This window comes from Ischnura elegans, chromosome 12, assembly GCF_921293095.1.
Source record: "Ischnura elegans chromosome 12, ioIscEleg1.1, whole genome shotgun sequence".
Classification (NCBI taxonomy): Eukaryota; Metazoa; Arthropoda; class Insecta; order Odonata; family Coenagrionidae; genus Ischnura; species Ischnura elegans.
The window spans coordinates 32,571,642-32,588,383 of NC_060257.1; the positions used below are offsets into that span (position 1 = coordinate 32,571,642).

Below are 16,742 nucleotides of genomic sequence, written 5' to 3' on the forward strand. Positions count from 1 at the left end.
TAAAGCTTATCATTCAACGAAAAGTAGAGAAATCTGCAGTTGATCCATTTCCGCTGTCACAAAATTTGATCATACAATTAATGAAGGTGTAGAGGGTGTGAATACTTCTTTCCACTGCTGTCATGAGAACAAGGGTTTTGGCCGTTGTAGTGTAGACCCACGTAAGAGCCGGCAAAATTGGTTTTCCCTTAAAATCTGCGAACCAGACGGGTGAATCAGCCATCGCTGTAATTCCCTTTTACAGTACGACGCCCCTACTATCTAATAATGATTTTTGCGGGCAATCCTTTCGTATAATATTCAATTAATGTCCAGCGATAAGTTTATTATGTTTTTGTGTACGTGGAGTGCGACGTTTACGTCTGAATGTTAACATTTTGGCGTCAGAAACTACCATATAGAGCCATATCCTGCGCTCTGCATGAAATTACTCGTGATATCATTGCGAATGGCTTTGTTGGTGTTTAGATTAAATTAAAAGTATAATTGCCGTAATATTTTCCTCATTCAAGTGACTATTCATTGAACTACCTGGCAATGAAAACGTACAGTATCTTACATGCTTTAACTTTAACTTTAAAATACCTTAACTTTTATTTATTCCCGTAGAAATTCTACGAAAATTGCCTTCCTAAATCTCCCTAGAAAGGGTTAATATCAGGTGAATGATATCCATTCCTCTTAGCCATCTACACTTCAAGCCATTTATAGTTACCTTAGAAAGCTCCAAAAAGCTTGATTTTTGCCTATCTTTTTAATTGCAGAGAATAGAATTTGTTCTTATTTGGTTCATGCAATCGAACATTTTCCGTTCCATACAATGGAAATCGTTTTGGAATTCAGAAATTAGTTTGTGCAGGTTAATATGCCGTGTAACAATTGGTCATTCCCCCCCCCTCCCTGTTGGCATTTACCCCCTGTCTGCCGTTTTACCATAGACAGGAGCCTTGATCGGCAATTGCCGATCAGCTGACCTGGCCAGACCACACCTGCAAGTGGGATCAGGTTGGTCCGGTGGCTTGAGTATTGGTTTCCCACCTCGTGGGCACAGGTTCAAATCTCTGCAGTGGCAGAGAATTTTTAGAGACTGGCCAATCCCTGCTTTAATGTTGTATGGGGGGCATTTCACAGCAGGTCATCTGTTAGATGGAATGTCAATCTGTGGTCTCCATGGCTCTTCTCATTTAGAGCAAGCTAATGCCGACGCTGGGTTTCTCTCCACCCTTCCTTCCATATCCTTCCCTCATGGTGCAAAAGACCTCAGCTGTCGGTTGCCTCCTTCAAATATCATACCAAATCGCCCCTGCAAGAGACATTCATAGGAACCTATCACTGACCTTCGTGTCTCTGATTCCAGGCCAGTTCAGACCCCTTGTGAGCAACCAGCAGGATGGCCGCCTCCATACCCACCACCCATACAGCAGTACATTCAGCCTCCTCCTTTTGTGGCTCCTCCACCGCAACCACAAGTGAGCTCTGTCCCACCTCTCCCAACCTACCCGAACATATACTATGAGCGGCCGCCTATACCTGTGTACATACCTCCGTACCCTCCCCCATCTCACATCCCTCCTCCGGTGGCTGCTCCTCCACCCTCTGTTTATTCCCCTTTGCCAGGAAACTTTTATCCCACACCGTCACCGTCCCCAGTTTCGTCATCTGTATTTGTCAACGTTGGGAGCATTCTGCAGCAGCCTGTACCCTCAGTGCACTTGGATAGTACTGCTTCTGATGCCTCGTCATGTGTCTCCAGGTAATTTATGATTGTTGTTAATAAATGATAATACAGAATAAGTTTTTATGAAAAACAATGTTTTTGTTTTGAACCGAAAAGAATACAATAAATTTTCTATTTTAGAGTCTGACAAAATCTCTGAATAAATTGCTTCATATACAACAGAAAACATTGAGCACTTCTTACCCTATTGTGCTAAATTTATTTTTAACATCAATTAAAATAGAATCAACTGTAGATCACTGTATTTCATAGTTTCAGGATGTTATGATGTTAAAAAATTTGTTGTGATGACTCTCAATCATTCTCATTCCTTTAAATAATCGCGGTGCTGCCATCGAATTTTGGTGACCATTTGTGAGCTAATCTCCATGTTTAATTTTAATTTCTTAATAATAATTTAGATTGAGTTAAAATCATAATTAAAGTGGTAGAATTATGTATTGTCATCTGGTTCTGAGTTATCCTGAAAATTTCAGCTTAATAGCTCATTGGAAAGTGGGTTACAATTGAGTGGCAAGATTTGACCTGGACAAGATGACTAACAGCAAAGCTAGTTTATAAAAACATTATAAAATAAAACAAATCAGCACCTAATAATTAAGCTGATTATCTTTAAATTTTTCACCTGCATTCAAAATGATTACATTGGATTTTTAGTTGAAAGTAATTTTGATAAATAACCTGTTGGTCTTTTAAAACATAATTACTCCAAAATAAAGTATTGGTTATTAATGAGTTGGGAAAATTCATAACGGGAATTGCAGTAATGAATAAAATTAAGGAGGGGTGCCTTTATAGCATTAGTTCTAGGCATACTCGTATAAAGTGTTGAAAGTTCTGCACCTGCTAGCTAGTATGCAATTATCTTATTTGTTTATAATTTAATTTTGTCAGGATAAGTAGTGATGTGGCTGTCACAACCCAGGAACCATCAGCCGAGAGGCAGGAGAGATCTTCCCGTTTGGAGTTGAGTAGACTCTCCCCAAAATGCTCCCGTAAGGAGCCAGGGAGAAGGCGCAGATCTCCGTCACTAACACCAGAGAGGGAATGGAGGCGGGAGTACAGCCGTTCTTCCAGACCCAGGTCACCGTTAAGGGACAGGTCGCCATTCAGGGATCGTTCACGCATGGAGAGGGACTCGAGAGCAAGAGATGGGAAGTATGATCGCAGGGAGGATCGAAGGAGGCGTGTTAGTCCACCTCCACGTCGTCGTAGGTCATACTCGAGGGAGCAAAGCCACGACTCTGTGTCCTCTCAACATCGTCGGGATGATTTTTTACCTCCACGAGGTTAGTGCCTCTCAAAATGTCTAATTTTCTTTGCAATTGTTTGTTATAAATTGACATTCTTAATGAGTGCGTTTCATATGACTCCCTTAGCATATTAACCCTTTCACTGCTGTTCAATCTCCGGAAACCTTCTCCTCACATGCGGCAAAAATGTTAAAATGCGTTTCCTGGGCCCATGGAGCAGGTACTTCCAGGATGGGTGTGGTACACCCTCCGAAGGGTCACTAATCCCCGACCCTATCCTCGACGAACTCACCCTCGCAGGACCGTCTCATCGGCCCTACCAGCGGGGGCCGTACCTCCGGAAAAGTGACCGCTCTGACTGCAATTCGAAAATCAATCAATTAATCCGATCATCGAAATATGATTGTTTTCATCGCACTCCTGCCAATCAAGCAATCAAGTACGTCTTTGAACCGTGTTTCTGCGATAAAAAATAACGATTTTGTTAACTTTGCAACAAAACGTGGCTGCGGACCACCGGAAAATGGCCATTATATCAAAGTTAACAAAATCATTATTTTTCATCGCAGAAACACGGTTCAAAGATGTACTTGATTGGCAGGAGTGCGATGAAAACAATCATATTTCGATGATCGGATTGATTGATTGATTTTCAAATTGCAGTCAGAGCGGTCACTTTTCCGGAGGTAGGGCCCCCGCTGGTAGGGCCGATGAGACGGTCTTGCGTGGGTGAATTCGTCGAGGAAAGGGTCCTGGATTAGTGGGTCCCTTCGAAGTGCTTCGGCGAAAGTGCTGACCGCATGGCACGGAGGAAGAAAAAGTACGTCCACCGCAGTCTGCCGTGCGGACGTACTAGGTACGTCCACAGCAGTGAAAGGGTTAAATCCTTGATTAAAAGTCACAGAAAGTAACCCTGTTATAAATTATAATGACTTTATTTATAAATATCATGGTATCATAATGTTAGCATTCCTGTGCATGGAGCAACAAAATTATTTTGAAATATCAAAAATACTCAATTTGAATGAATACCCTGTTGTCAGGGAAACATTTGAAAACTGATGATTTTATCGTCAGTTTGATAATTTATTCAAAAGAGGAATTCATAAAGACCAAAGATAGCGCTTTTAATGACTTGCTCATTCTTTCTGTGTTTTTATAATTATTATAATGATAGCATAATTTATTGACTGGCTTGCTGCCCTTTAACCGAGTAGTGTATGGGACAAAATTGATGGATTACAAATTATCGGTTGTTCAAAAATAGAAATATCAGTAAAAATCAGTACCAATAGCCAGATAATACGTAGAAGTATGGATGGATATTACATAATGTCATTGCATATAGATAGATCAATCAATTCAAATACATAAATGTCTTATACATAATATATAAAATGTAATTGAGAGGGTAAACAGGAGGATAAAGGAGGAGAACAATTATACACTAATTCATCTCAAAATTTGACAGAAAGAATTTCCATCTAATAAAATTTTTCTGCCTTGTTCTTCATTTTTATCGTGTCATAGTTCTTTTCCCAAGGCTGTCCTCCATTATTGTACTATTTTTTAGATCATAGTGGATATTTTGGTTTAAGTTCCTTCTTTCAAATGATCGTTTCACTATCACTCCACCTTTTTTAGTCAATCTTTCTCTTTACAATGGAGTACTATTTTTTTTTTATTCTAGCGAGTCCTCCTCGTCGCTCATCTTATAAGGATGGCCACCACCGAAGCTCCAGATCTCAAGGCCGTTCACGTCGTGAATCATCTTTACCTAAGTGTCGTCCGCCTGAAATTAGAAGGCCACGATCTCCTAAGGAGAAGACATTAGATCTTGTTAAGGTGGAGGCAAAAGAAACTTTGGAGCCTAAGGGGATAGTGGACACGAAGAAAACAGATAAGGATGGGGTAGAGGAACATCTCCTGAATTGGAGGTTAGCCTTTTTTTTTTTAATATTTTCATCTTTCATTAATTCCATGGATGTATGATCTTAGGTTTTCCCTTTCCAATTCCGTAGATGATTGTTTGTTAAAACTTTATTTAAGGAGATAAAGGAATGCATTGTGATGTATTTATTTGTACATACGTAGTGTTCTATTTTGGCAATTCTTTGTTGATATTCTAAGTTTGTGAGTAACAGTTAAGGTATTATATCTTATGTTGGAAACAAAGGAGTCAGTACACCAAAGTGAATGATCATGATTTGAATTTAAGAGAAATACTTTCCAAAAGTAATTCACATTTTTTTAGCATCAGAAGATAGAATTTTGATTTGTCATTTTCTTAAGGAACACAAATACAGTGACTGTGTGAAATAAAAAAATCAGTGATTATATTGCATGAATGTCTTTAAGGTGGAAACAGTCTGAATATTTTGGAATTCATACTATAAGGAAAATTTAGAATAATTTTCTTCAATTTTGTATGGCTTTGAATAGATGATAATACTTTTTCAACTGCTATACGAAATCCTAATTCTGTCTGTCTGAAACAAAAAATATGAATTCCGCTTTCAATGTTAAGAACTCTTGCTGAAATCATGCTGACGTTTTGGAGTCCTCTACCAGCCATTCCTTAAACCTCACTCTAGTGAGACTACAATAGATCATACTCATGAAAATGGACAAATATTCAATATTATAAATCTTATGTGAATATCTTGTATAATGTTAGGCACGATGTGGTGGAAGTTCGTAATATTGTTGAAATGACACATTGCAATATTTCCTCTTATAGATTTATTTTACACTACGCGTTTCGTCGTTACGACTTCGTTAACACAACGTCGTTACACTTGAAAATGTCGTTGTAACGACGAAACGCGTAGTGTAAAATAAATCTATAAGAGGAAATATTGCAATGTGTCATTTCAACAATCTTATGTGAAATTTGCATGCTTAAGTATTTTGTACTGTGTGTGAAATAGGTTCTGGCAGTGTCTTAATATCGATGAGTATTAATCATTATTACTTTTCCTTGTGGTATCAGGAAAGGTTTAGATGGCAACTGTAGTAATAATGGTCCTCGAACAAATGAGGAGATGGGTCTGGCTGAAAGATGCTATTGGACTCGTGCTGCGCCTGCAGAGTTATATTACCATCGAGATGAAAAGTAAGTACTTCCTTGGAGAAATGAATGGTTTGATTATAGACTATCTATGTACATACAAAATTATAACTAGTTTACCCAGAGAGTATACGTGAATGGAAAATTCACTTCTAAATTGTGTTATTGGTAGAAACTAAAAATTTTCATTATTTAATTTAGCGGAAGATTTTTATTGGGGTGTACCTTAGTCATGTTGCTCTTCATTTATATAGCTTAAAAATAATTTGAAATATGTCTACCCCAACTCCCTGTGTACAGAGTTGATGATTTATATTAATTGCCAAGTGATATTGGTTATCATGATTCTTTAAATATCATTATTTATTTTCAGTTTTGCTCGTGAATGTTGATTATTTTCACAGTATATTGGCACATGATAATTACCTCCGAGTAATCCGACAGAATCTATAATAAGGCTCCCAATATTATAACATTGAATTTTTTTCTGTAAAAACATGCTTCCTCATGAATCATGTGAGATCCCCTGCTCTTTCTACTCACCCTGCGGCTGTCGGGAATGCTGCTTGATAAATACAGCCCCGGTTATTGTCATTGCATTATGAGAAACCTTTCATTTTTAATTGATACTTACTGTCGTTAAAACATATCTGCTGTCTGACCTAATATATTTTTTGAAAAGGGACAAACCTGCATATCAGCACCTTAACCCATTATTCCTCAGCCTGTTTGTAGGGCTTTAAACTTTGTTTTTTTTTGTACTTTCCAGTTTATTTTGGCCTAAATAAGATGATTTTCATAAAAAATATAATATTCACCATAATATATGATTTGCAAAATGTTGCGTTTATGCAACGCTGGGAAAAAACTGGTAGATAAAAATAATGAACCACTATTTAAATTGTCTGTGATTTTCATCCTCATCATTTTTGCCGGTAGTTATGTATCAGTATTCCTTTGAATGAAATGCCCTGTTCTATCTTGATGGACATGCTGGGGTATGTCATTTTTCCTAGGGCGTCCCTCATGTGAGCTCAAATTTTTATGCCAAATGTCATCAGCCTTTGTAGGAAAATACTTCTTGCCTCATTAAAATTCCTACAATCTCAGACCAGAAGTCTAACTGAAGAATTGTTTCCTCCATAATGATGGTGTAAGATCGACACGTATTCACCATTGCACTTACCATTTATGAATTGAGGACTTTAAAAGCCAAGGGGAAAAGTGCAATATTTTATTTTTGGTGATAAGTACAGGTAATGGTTGGTGGGGTACACAATGTTGTTGTAACAAAAAGATTCTTGTAAATTACTGAATATGTTTGTATATGCTTATCAGAGATCCACTAGTATCCCTTAGCCACAACATACTGTGTACTCCACCATACATTATCTGCACTAATTTCCAAAAAATAAAAAATTGCATTTGTCCCTCATGGCCTCTAAGGTCCTCAATTATTTCCACCTAATCTTTACATGGTTATATGCTAGGTATAGAATTATCATGCAAATCTACCCCTCCTATTGTAATCATTGATGACACTTGGTTGTGGAATCAGTTTGCTTATCTTCAGCCTCCGATTGTACCTTTTCGTCCTACTATGGGTTCAATATTACAGTAGCGTGAAGCAATGGTGACAACAGAATTATCATTACGTCAAACTAAGGGAACATTTTTTGAATAGGGTAGTTTCCTTCATCAAAGAAAACGAAAGGCATTGATTGCGATTCGTTACCCACCATTAGTGTATTCATAATACACAAATTATTTGGTTTTTGAAATACCGGTTTAGACGAATGGCAAGGGTCAAATTTTATCCTCATTTGAAAAAGGCCAGATTGGCGCCCATGCGATTCCACTCCGCATGACGTCACAGGGACCTAGTTTCTACACGAGAGGATAGGAGTTATACATCGTCTGAGGTTACCAATGCATGCATGAGGCACAGAGCTCAGGGAAACATGTCTTAATAATCACCTATTAAAGCTGGCTAAGTTCGGAAAGTTTTCTTCGTTTGATAAGGTATTAATAAACCTTTTTTAAGCCAAGCGCTACCATGCAGCAAGGTACTCAGCTATCCGCTAGCATCCTGCGACGTATCAGCGTTAAGCCTCGCCTCAAGGTCACCTCACCGGGCGGGAGGGGGAACCAGAAGTACGACGTACGGAGATATTTCCCGGCATTCATAATTAAGCGTCTCGTTTTCGCGCGCTTGAAATTTTTCACTTTTCATTTTATCGCGAAAAATAGATGCTGTCATTTAAAAATCTAAAAGCGTGAAATACGTACTCCAGGAGTAATAATCTTTCGATTAAAGCAATAAAAAAATAATAGGAAACCACCCTATTGTCAAATGAATAGTTAAAATCCCCTTTAGACTTTTTTGCCAAATCGCTCGTACACATTAGTGCACAGTTTGCCGTTCAATTTTTTCTTAGGCCCATTTCACATGGATGCAAACAGTCCCACACGGATAAGGTTCCATTGACGTTAATGGAAGATTACACATGAGTGCAGACACATCTGCATGTGGAGGAGCCATGTGCGTGGCCCCTCAGCCCCGCAGGTGATCCTCGTGCAGGTGATCCTAGGCCATAGAGGAAGGTTTGTGCTTACACATGAACGCGGACGGCTGATGCGGACCGAGCAAATTTTTCAGTGGAATTATTATTATTAAAATTGTTGCAAGTAGGCCATTGGCCTGGTGGTAACATGTTGTACATATGATGAAAGAAAACAATAGAAAACAATGAAAAAACAATAGAAAACACTTGAAAAAACAATAGAAAACATTATAAAAAGCCCTTGGTCCCTACTTCTTCAACTGCTTTTTAAAACTGTGTAAATTTTTCGGGAAGGACTCAAATAGTTTTGCTGGTAGATCGGTCCAGTCCCTTAAGGTCCTATTCAAGAAGGAGAACTGCTAATTAGAGCGAGTTTAGTTTAGGGGTTAAATGGAAGATGGGACTTTCTAGTCCCAATCTTGTGCAATAAAGACGAATTATTATTATTATTACAGAAGACTTTCTTTATTAGAAACAACTTTACTACGAAGTTCTCTTTATTACGAAGCAAATCGTTGGTCCAAACAAAACGGCCTGTCCCGTGAACTTCGTAATAATGAAAGTCTACGGTATTATTATTAAGTGTTTAAACATTTTCTACCAAGTTATGCATCAGATAGTTTCTCTTGAAACTTAACCTATAATTACATTGACTTAACCTAGAAGTACATTTTGTGGTTCAATTGCAATATTCTAACCAAAGGAAACCTTACCGTGTGTTTGTATGTTTTTGCAGTATTCCACGTATCATGAGAGCCACCAATAGACTAGCTGCCCTCTGTGATAGATTTGATGAAGAGTTGGTTCAAAGAGCAGAAAAAGCAAGGCAGACCCTACCAAAAGTGGTTGGTGTGTCTTCAGTAAGCCGGCAACCCAAACTCAGGGTTCACAGAGGTTAGTTGTTATAAAATATATGCATGTGCATTACTTGGTCATTATTTAGGTTCCAGTAGTCTTAGATTGAAGAGGTATATCAGTTTCATTCAATTTTTGCTGATTATACTCTTTGAGACATTGTTTTGTATCACTTTTGAGAATTTCAGGAAAACATGTACTTTTCTTTGAACCCTTCGATTCCTCCACTGCACAAGTGCTCAACAATCGCCCACTGAATCAAATCTGCTCTTCTTGGAGCCCTACAATACAAATGCGCTCAGCTGGCTGTAGCCAGAGCATAAACGCTCATCTCCAATTCTTCAAGCTTCAGAGGTGAGCGTTTGTGCTCCGGCTATTGCCAGCTGAGCGTATGCACATTGTTGGGTTCCTAGATGAGTGGATTTGATGCGGTGGGTGATTGTTGAGTGCTTGTGCTGTGGAGGTATCGCCTTGTTACTTCTGTGGAATAATGATGCATTGTTGTCCAAAAGATTGTGTATACTAAGTTCTAACACCACATATCTCCAAATGTGCCTGGTTGAGACAGGTATCTTAAACAAACTGTAATGACATTTAAAAAATAAAATTCAAGCAAAAAACAACTCTTTGTTTGCAAATGTATGCTTCTTTTTCAGTTTGATGAATTTTTGGTTTTTAATTTCAGTGTACAATCAAAACTATAAATTGTTTCTTTTGCTCTCTTGAAAAGTTGCTATTTTTGAGATACAGTGGAACCTCGTTAAAGCGAGTACGGGCTATAGCGACACTTTCGCTATTACGAGAGATAGCCGATGCACCGTCAATTGACCCTATAATAAGAGTGTTAAAAAATTCGTTTTTACGAGACCCTTTCGGCGTTGGCTCTCGCCATAGCGAGGGTTTCACCGCCGGAAGACGACTCCTTAACCTCTGTAACTGCTAGCGATCTGTTAGAAATGAAGTTAATGGAGTGCTCAGTCTCAAATTTATGTGGTAAACTGTCGTTCGATAAATATAAATATTGATGAAACAATGCTTTGCATGATTTTTATTCAGTGCGGCACTTATAAATTGTTTGAATAGTTAGTCGTTATTTGAGTAAGGAAATTTAGTGATGCAAAAAAACATCGCCTTTCGTCTGGATTTATGCTTACGTGTATCGGATAGATGTTTATCTGTCGCCGCACCACTCCTTTTCCTGTATATCTGTTCGCAACAGGTTTATTGGCTATTATTTGCTTCACCTCCGGTAAAGCGACAATTCGCTATAGCGAGTGTTTATTAGTGCACCGTGGGGTGTCGTTATATCGAGGTTGCACTGTACATGTTGTTAGAACTTAGCCATCGATATGTTTCTGTGTCCTGTCAAAGACAATATCAAATTTTATCAAAGACAATATCAAATTTTTGTCACAGTAGGAGGTGGTTGTGGAGGAGGTAAAAGCAGCAGCAGCAGTGGAAGCGATTCAAGTTCAGAAGATGCAGACGAAGAGGAAGAAGATCGTGCCATGGAGGAATTACAGCGCAAGCGCCTTCATCCTCATAGGCTCCATCCTGAGCTTTGGTATAATGACAGTGGAGAGGTGAGCAATCAAATTTACTCTTTCAATTATTCATTATGCATTCTTTCAGAGGATAGAATTGTGTGTATTGATAGAAATAGTGGTAGTATTCAAATGCTGTGTGTTTTTTCACCACGGTTAGATGTAATGGAGAAATATTAGTTTTTGCAAGTGCTATATATTCTTCTGAATCTTTAAAATTCAAGCGTAGTATTAGTGGTTCTTCTAAGGAAAAATTGACTGAAAAGGGATTTAAGATGGTGTAATACGGCAGTTTACCTTAGGTCGACTCCCTTATGGCAGCTGATTTCCTGAAAAACAGTGATTGCTTTGTCACTACCACGATGTGTGGAGTAGAAGCAAGCTCGTAAATAATCATGCGAATTATGTAAGAAGCTTTTTTAATATCCATTTTTTTGCTCAGTAAGATTGAATTGATCCATTATTAGCTGAAAAACTATCTTATGTATTTACTTAGTTACTTACCGCGTAGAACTTAGATTGTTTTCTCCAATCAGCCGGAGTCGAGAGCCAAATGATTATTAAAAGGTAAAAAAAGTAGTTGATAGATACAGAAATAAGTTTTCAATTACTATTTATCAGATATATTATTTTTATACCGAAACCCACCGCAAAAACGAGTCGAAATTTTAGGTTTTGGATTTACATGCAGCAAACATTCTGGGCATCACTATAGCAAATATTTAGTTTAGCTTGCCAAAAGTCTCAATTTTCTCAGGAGTCCAAATATATAAACCAAAACTCTCCTAGTACACCAAAAACGTCAGTAAATGCTAATTAAAAGTGCTCGAATATTGCTTGAAATCACGCTGGAGTGGCTGGAGTTGAGATCTAAATGATCATTAAATGGCAATAAAAAGTACTTGATTGACACAGAAATAAGTTTCAAGTACTTATTATGCTGTAGTCACTCAAGTTCTTGTTTTTGAACATAAATCCACTGCAGAAACGAGTCGAAATTTTAGGTTTTACGTTGACATGCAGCAAACTTAATTGGCATGACAGTGGCAAATATTGAGTTTACCTTGCCAAAAGCCTCATATTTCTCGTATATTCCTTATTTGTCTCTGTGGTTTAATCGTAATCAGTATTTATTCTCGTGAATAGCCACCTTCCTTTATATTTAATCCTACTATGGATAGACCATTAGGTACATTTCTAGGGTTGTTTATAAAGTGAAATGAGAGATACATCCTAAATTTGGTGGCCATCTGAGAAAAACTGGCAATTCGATACAACCCTGCGGTAACCCTGATGCAGGAGTGTACTTCTGTTGAGGAATATCCCATTGATAATGTTGATAAAGTATTCTCCATGTATAACTCCATTTTGTAGGTCATCAACCACACTCTTATCTTATTTTTGTCCTTTGGGGCACTAGCAAAAACCTTTCCCGGCGAGGAAATAGAGTTACTTGAGCGACGGGGCACTATACATGATTTATATGGTTTTCTCACATTTTTCTGTTGAAGATCCATGCTCCAATACACTTATTGCATTTAAAAAAATGTTATAAGTGTGTAACGTAGATCACAATTCCCACAGACCCTTTCTCTTTGTTTCATCGATGCCTTAGCAACCCAACATATTCATAATCTGCAGTCTGACATTAACAGCAATTATTTTTGCCAAATTTGTGTTTGAGCCCCTTCATAGATCAATTTTATATCCACTCCCACACTCTGTCATCAGTGGATACAGTGCTGTGATGTCACACGCTTGCGCTCCAATGACGTTTTGTTTTCTAGCAGCAGATTAAGAGTAATTTTTGAAGACTCATATTTCAGCTAAAAAACATTATCATCTGCAAAATTTTAGGCATGTACCTTGGAGTTAAGGACCTTTATATACTAGTTTTTGTTCTTTCTCTTCCTTTTATGCATTATTATTTATGCATGCATTAAGGAAGGCAATTAATTTCTGGTCTAGCTTTTTCTAATTATATATGTTATACCAACAAATGGTTGCTTGATTTGATCATTTATTCATGTCAATACATTTCAAAAGGCTGTTTTTCCCAGGAATTTAAATGAACCCATGTGCATATTTGCTGATGTAAGGGTGAACATTGTGTTGTGCAAAGTGACTAATTTTGGAGAAAACTGCTCCCTTTTTGTGTTAAATTAATACAACAGTATAGTTGGCCTTGTGTTCCTTGGATTGTATGCATGGCTGATTCATCAAAGTAACATGATATTCACCTGTGCATAGAAGCCTGAAAATTAATGAGGTAACATTTAGTTCTCATCTAGTTTTGGTTTCATTGTGATGATTTTGATTTGGAAATTGATTTTTCTTTGCTTTATTTCTGTGTGATATACCTGTAAGCTTGAACAGTGTGCATGAAGGAAGATTTTGAATGTCACTGAAATTATTAACAATCAAATACAGAATTAAGTTTCCTGCTTTTGTCACAAGGTGTCTATTAGCACTTATCTTTTCAGATGTATCCTTCCTTGTAATGTTTTATCTTTTTATGGTTCAGTACACTAATATTTGATTTTTCCCTGATCTTGATGCTTATTTTTAATGTTTTCATAAAAAAAATGTCAAAGAATATATGAAAGAATTATAGTTAAATATACCAAAGTTGGGGTTGTTTTATCCAAGTGAAGGTGTGTATGCAGATTTAATGTGACTTACAGCCAGGTGGAGAAAATGGTAAGGAGAAGAATTGAAAGCATAGATAAATTAGCAGCCAAATATGTTCTTTCTGACCCTTGTTTTACCTTCTGAATTTTGTCATTTGTATTCAAAACATAGGCCTCAGATTGTGTTGCAGACACAGTGGTGAGAAGAACTTTCTGCTCTTTACTATCAGTCACTCTCTACTACCTCAGGAGTAGAAATAAAAATCTTATTATGTAGGTACATATTTCAGTGGAATGTATTCTTATTGTACCTCTGTCACTGACTCAATCTTGGTGCTTACTGAGTTTTTTTTATTTCTTTTCAAGCTGAGTGGGTTAAATGTATTTATATTTATGCCAATTTCATTGTGTGTTAGACTTGTGCTATAGAATTAGAATGGTTGACTTCCTCTTTGGCTCTGTGTGCCGCAAAACACATGTACCATATCCTTCATACTTTTTTTGTACCTGATACTTTTTCTCCTTTCCTCATCTGTACATTGTCTTGTGGTGTACTTTTATCTTGCCATGTGAACGGAAGTGAAAATCAGACCATGGAACTTTCTGGGCCACTGCACTGATGGTTTGACCCATGATGTTTTAATGCATTCGTACAGCAGGCTCCCAATTATCCGGCTGTGGTATATCCATGTTGTGGGTTATCCGTGCATGATTTTCTCCCTCGCTCAATATTTTCTGCGATCTTTATAAAAAAATAAAATCGGACTAAAATCAAGGGAATTACTGCATCAATGCTGGCATACACCGGGCCTATTGTTTCCATTAGTATCCCATTCGTAAAACGCAAGCGATTGCGTGCTAGCTGCTTTCACAGGAGCACCGTGTTCCTGTTTTCCAAGTCTTGCAGCAAGCAACCACGCTCCGTGATCACGGATACACGTCCTGCAGCAGTTGCATCTCGGGTAACTTGTGCAAGAGGCGACTACGTGGCGTGGTGCCTGATGATGTAGTTTCCGACGTCGAGCAGTGGGTTTGAGACATTCATGCAAACCAATTTTCTGTATCCGTGATCACACAGTCACGATTGTGATTTTCGAAACCAGGCCTTACATGGAGCATTAATAATATGAGTACAACCATGTTATCGCCGCTAAAAAGATCGTGAACTGGCAAAGAAAGATCTCAATTTGTCCGGGAAGCTCTATAAAATAACAGAATAACTGCATAAATAATAATGTATTGTTTATTTTACGTAAATTGTGGAAATTACAAGAAATTAAAGTGTAAGTTTGGATTATTTGTGTTTCCGATTACTCGTGCCATCTCTCCCCATCATTAGCCCAGATAATTGGGAGTGTGCTGTATTTACTAAGGCCAGCAAAATGTGTATTTTGTTAAGTGACTAATTTTGAAGACATATGATCAAAAATGTATGAATGAAAATCAGCAGAATAGTTACCTCCTATTCATCCTTATGCTCCTTTGCAGTGGCACAGCTAGGAGTTAAGGCTAGGGGGGGTTTCAGGCGCAACTAATACTGGGGTGCTTGGAGTATTGCATACCCTCCGGGGTTAGCGCGGGAGGTGCGGAGGCCTTCCGCCGGAAAAAAATTAAGATAAATGGTTCAAAATGGTGATTTTTACGGGCTTCTGAGGGATATTTTATTAAACCTCACACTATTCTTATAGTAATATCAATCCAATTAAGTCAAATGAATCAAAATTAAAAATTTCTGTGAGCTCTTGGGGGGTTTTATCCCCTAAAACCCCCCTCGCTGCGCCACTGCTCCTTTAACTATGTAAATGGCTGGCACATCAAGAGTATATAGGAAATTACTTGTGTGAAACACTTTGAACTTGAATTCAGGAGAATTTAGCTCTCATCTAGTTGTGGATTCATTGTGATATAGGTGATTTTTATTATATTTTGTCCTCATGTTCATGAAATGTTCGTAGGCTTGAAAATTGCTCAATAATAATGATTTTGTATGTCTTTGAAAGTAAGTTCAGTCAAATCCAGAATTGATGTCCCAGTAAGTACAGATTCCTGATTTTGAGACCAAAAATCACATTTTCAGTATCGAAAATACCAAAATCTCTCCGAAAACCCCCATACCCTGGGGTGTTTTCCATACCCACCAGAAGGGCCCCAAAATCTCCTGTAAACCCCCCCCCCCCCCCCCCCCCCCCCCCCCCCCCGTTTCAAAATCCTGGCAATACCACTGATGGGAGCAGATTGGACGGACAAATTGGATAGTACGGATACTATGACCTTTTATTAAGCAAAAGTCTTTGATAGATAAGGAGAAGTAAAACTTAACAGGAACAAATGAACAATAGCCCACCAATTAAATCACATTTATTCAGAATTGGTCGTTTCAACTGTTTCCGTGTCAATTTTACCAATCCTCATGGTACTAGGTATATGCTTTTGCAGGGCTGTCCATCAAGGATGGCAATGGGTCCATGGTTCAATTACTGGTGCAGAGAATTTTTTTGTATAGAAATTAATGTGTTTATTCTCTTGCTTGGCCACGAATCCAACTCCCTGTGCAATCTCTTGGCTGGGTTTATGGGCTACATTTGGGAGTTATTTGTTCAAATAACCCCCAAATGTTCCATGTTGCCAGCCTCGTTGGTAGCCGATATAAATCCTTGCCCAACGTAATGAAGGTCTCTGGTAAAAGTCCGGTCTGGCTAGGTTACATCTGTCCAGGGCTTGGATGTGCATAATCGTCCATAGTTAGTTGTTGTCGAAACTTACCATGTAAAGGCTTTATTTTTCTTTTTTTGGGGTTGTGAAAAAAATAACCCTACCAAATTGGATTTGAATTCAATTAGCCATCATAGCCTCACGATATGAGCACTCCCTGTGAAATTGGAAGATCTCTGGTTTCATTACATGTATAGGTGAAATTTTTTACGCATTGAATCAAAACTTGAAGCTTGTACATGGTGGAATGCCTCTATTAAGTATATTAGTATATTATTATATTTATACGATATTAAGTGCATTAATATCTTATAAATAAAAAAATAAGTAATTTATGTACTTGATAATGGCTTGATAATGTTACGCCATTATTAAA

General features: G+C 37.9%; 1 protein-coding gene across 2 annotated transcripts in view; it reads left to right on the plus strand.

The window, feature by feature from the left end:
• The window catches only part of LOC124169020 (ribonuclease 3), a 49,751-nt gene that overhangs the window by 497 nt on the left and 32,512 nt on the right, over positions 1-16,742 (plus strand). Inside the window, exons 2-7 of one of the 2 annotated variants that reach the window (XM_046547482.1) lie at positions 1,358-1,753; positions 2,633-3,027; positions 4,682-4,928; positions 5,984-6,106; positions 9,362-9,519; positions 10,897-11,063. In XM_046547482.1, the coding sequence (XP_046403438.1) occupies positions 1,358-1,753; positions 2,633-3,027; positions 4,682-4,928; positions 5,984-6,106; positions 9,362-9,519; positions 10,897-11,063 (1,486 nt within the window). The remainder of the gene's footprint in view (positions 1-1,357; positions 1,754-2,632; positions 3,028-4,681; positions 4,929-5,983; positions 6,107-9,361; positions 9,520-10,896; positions 11,064-16,742) is intronic. The other variant, XM_046547484.1, reaches the window with a different exon arrangement.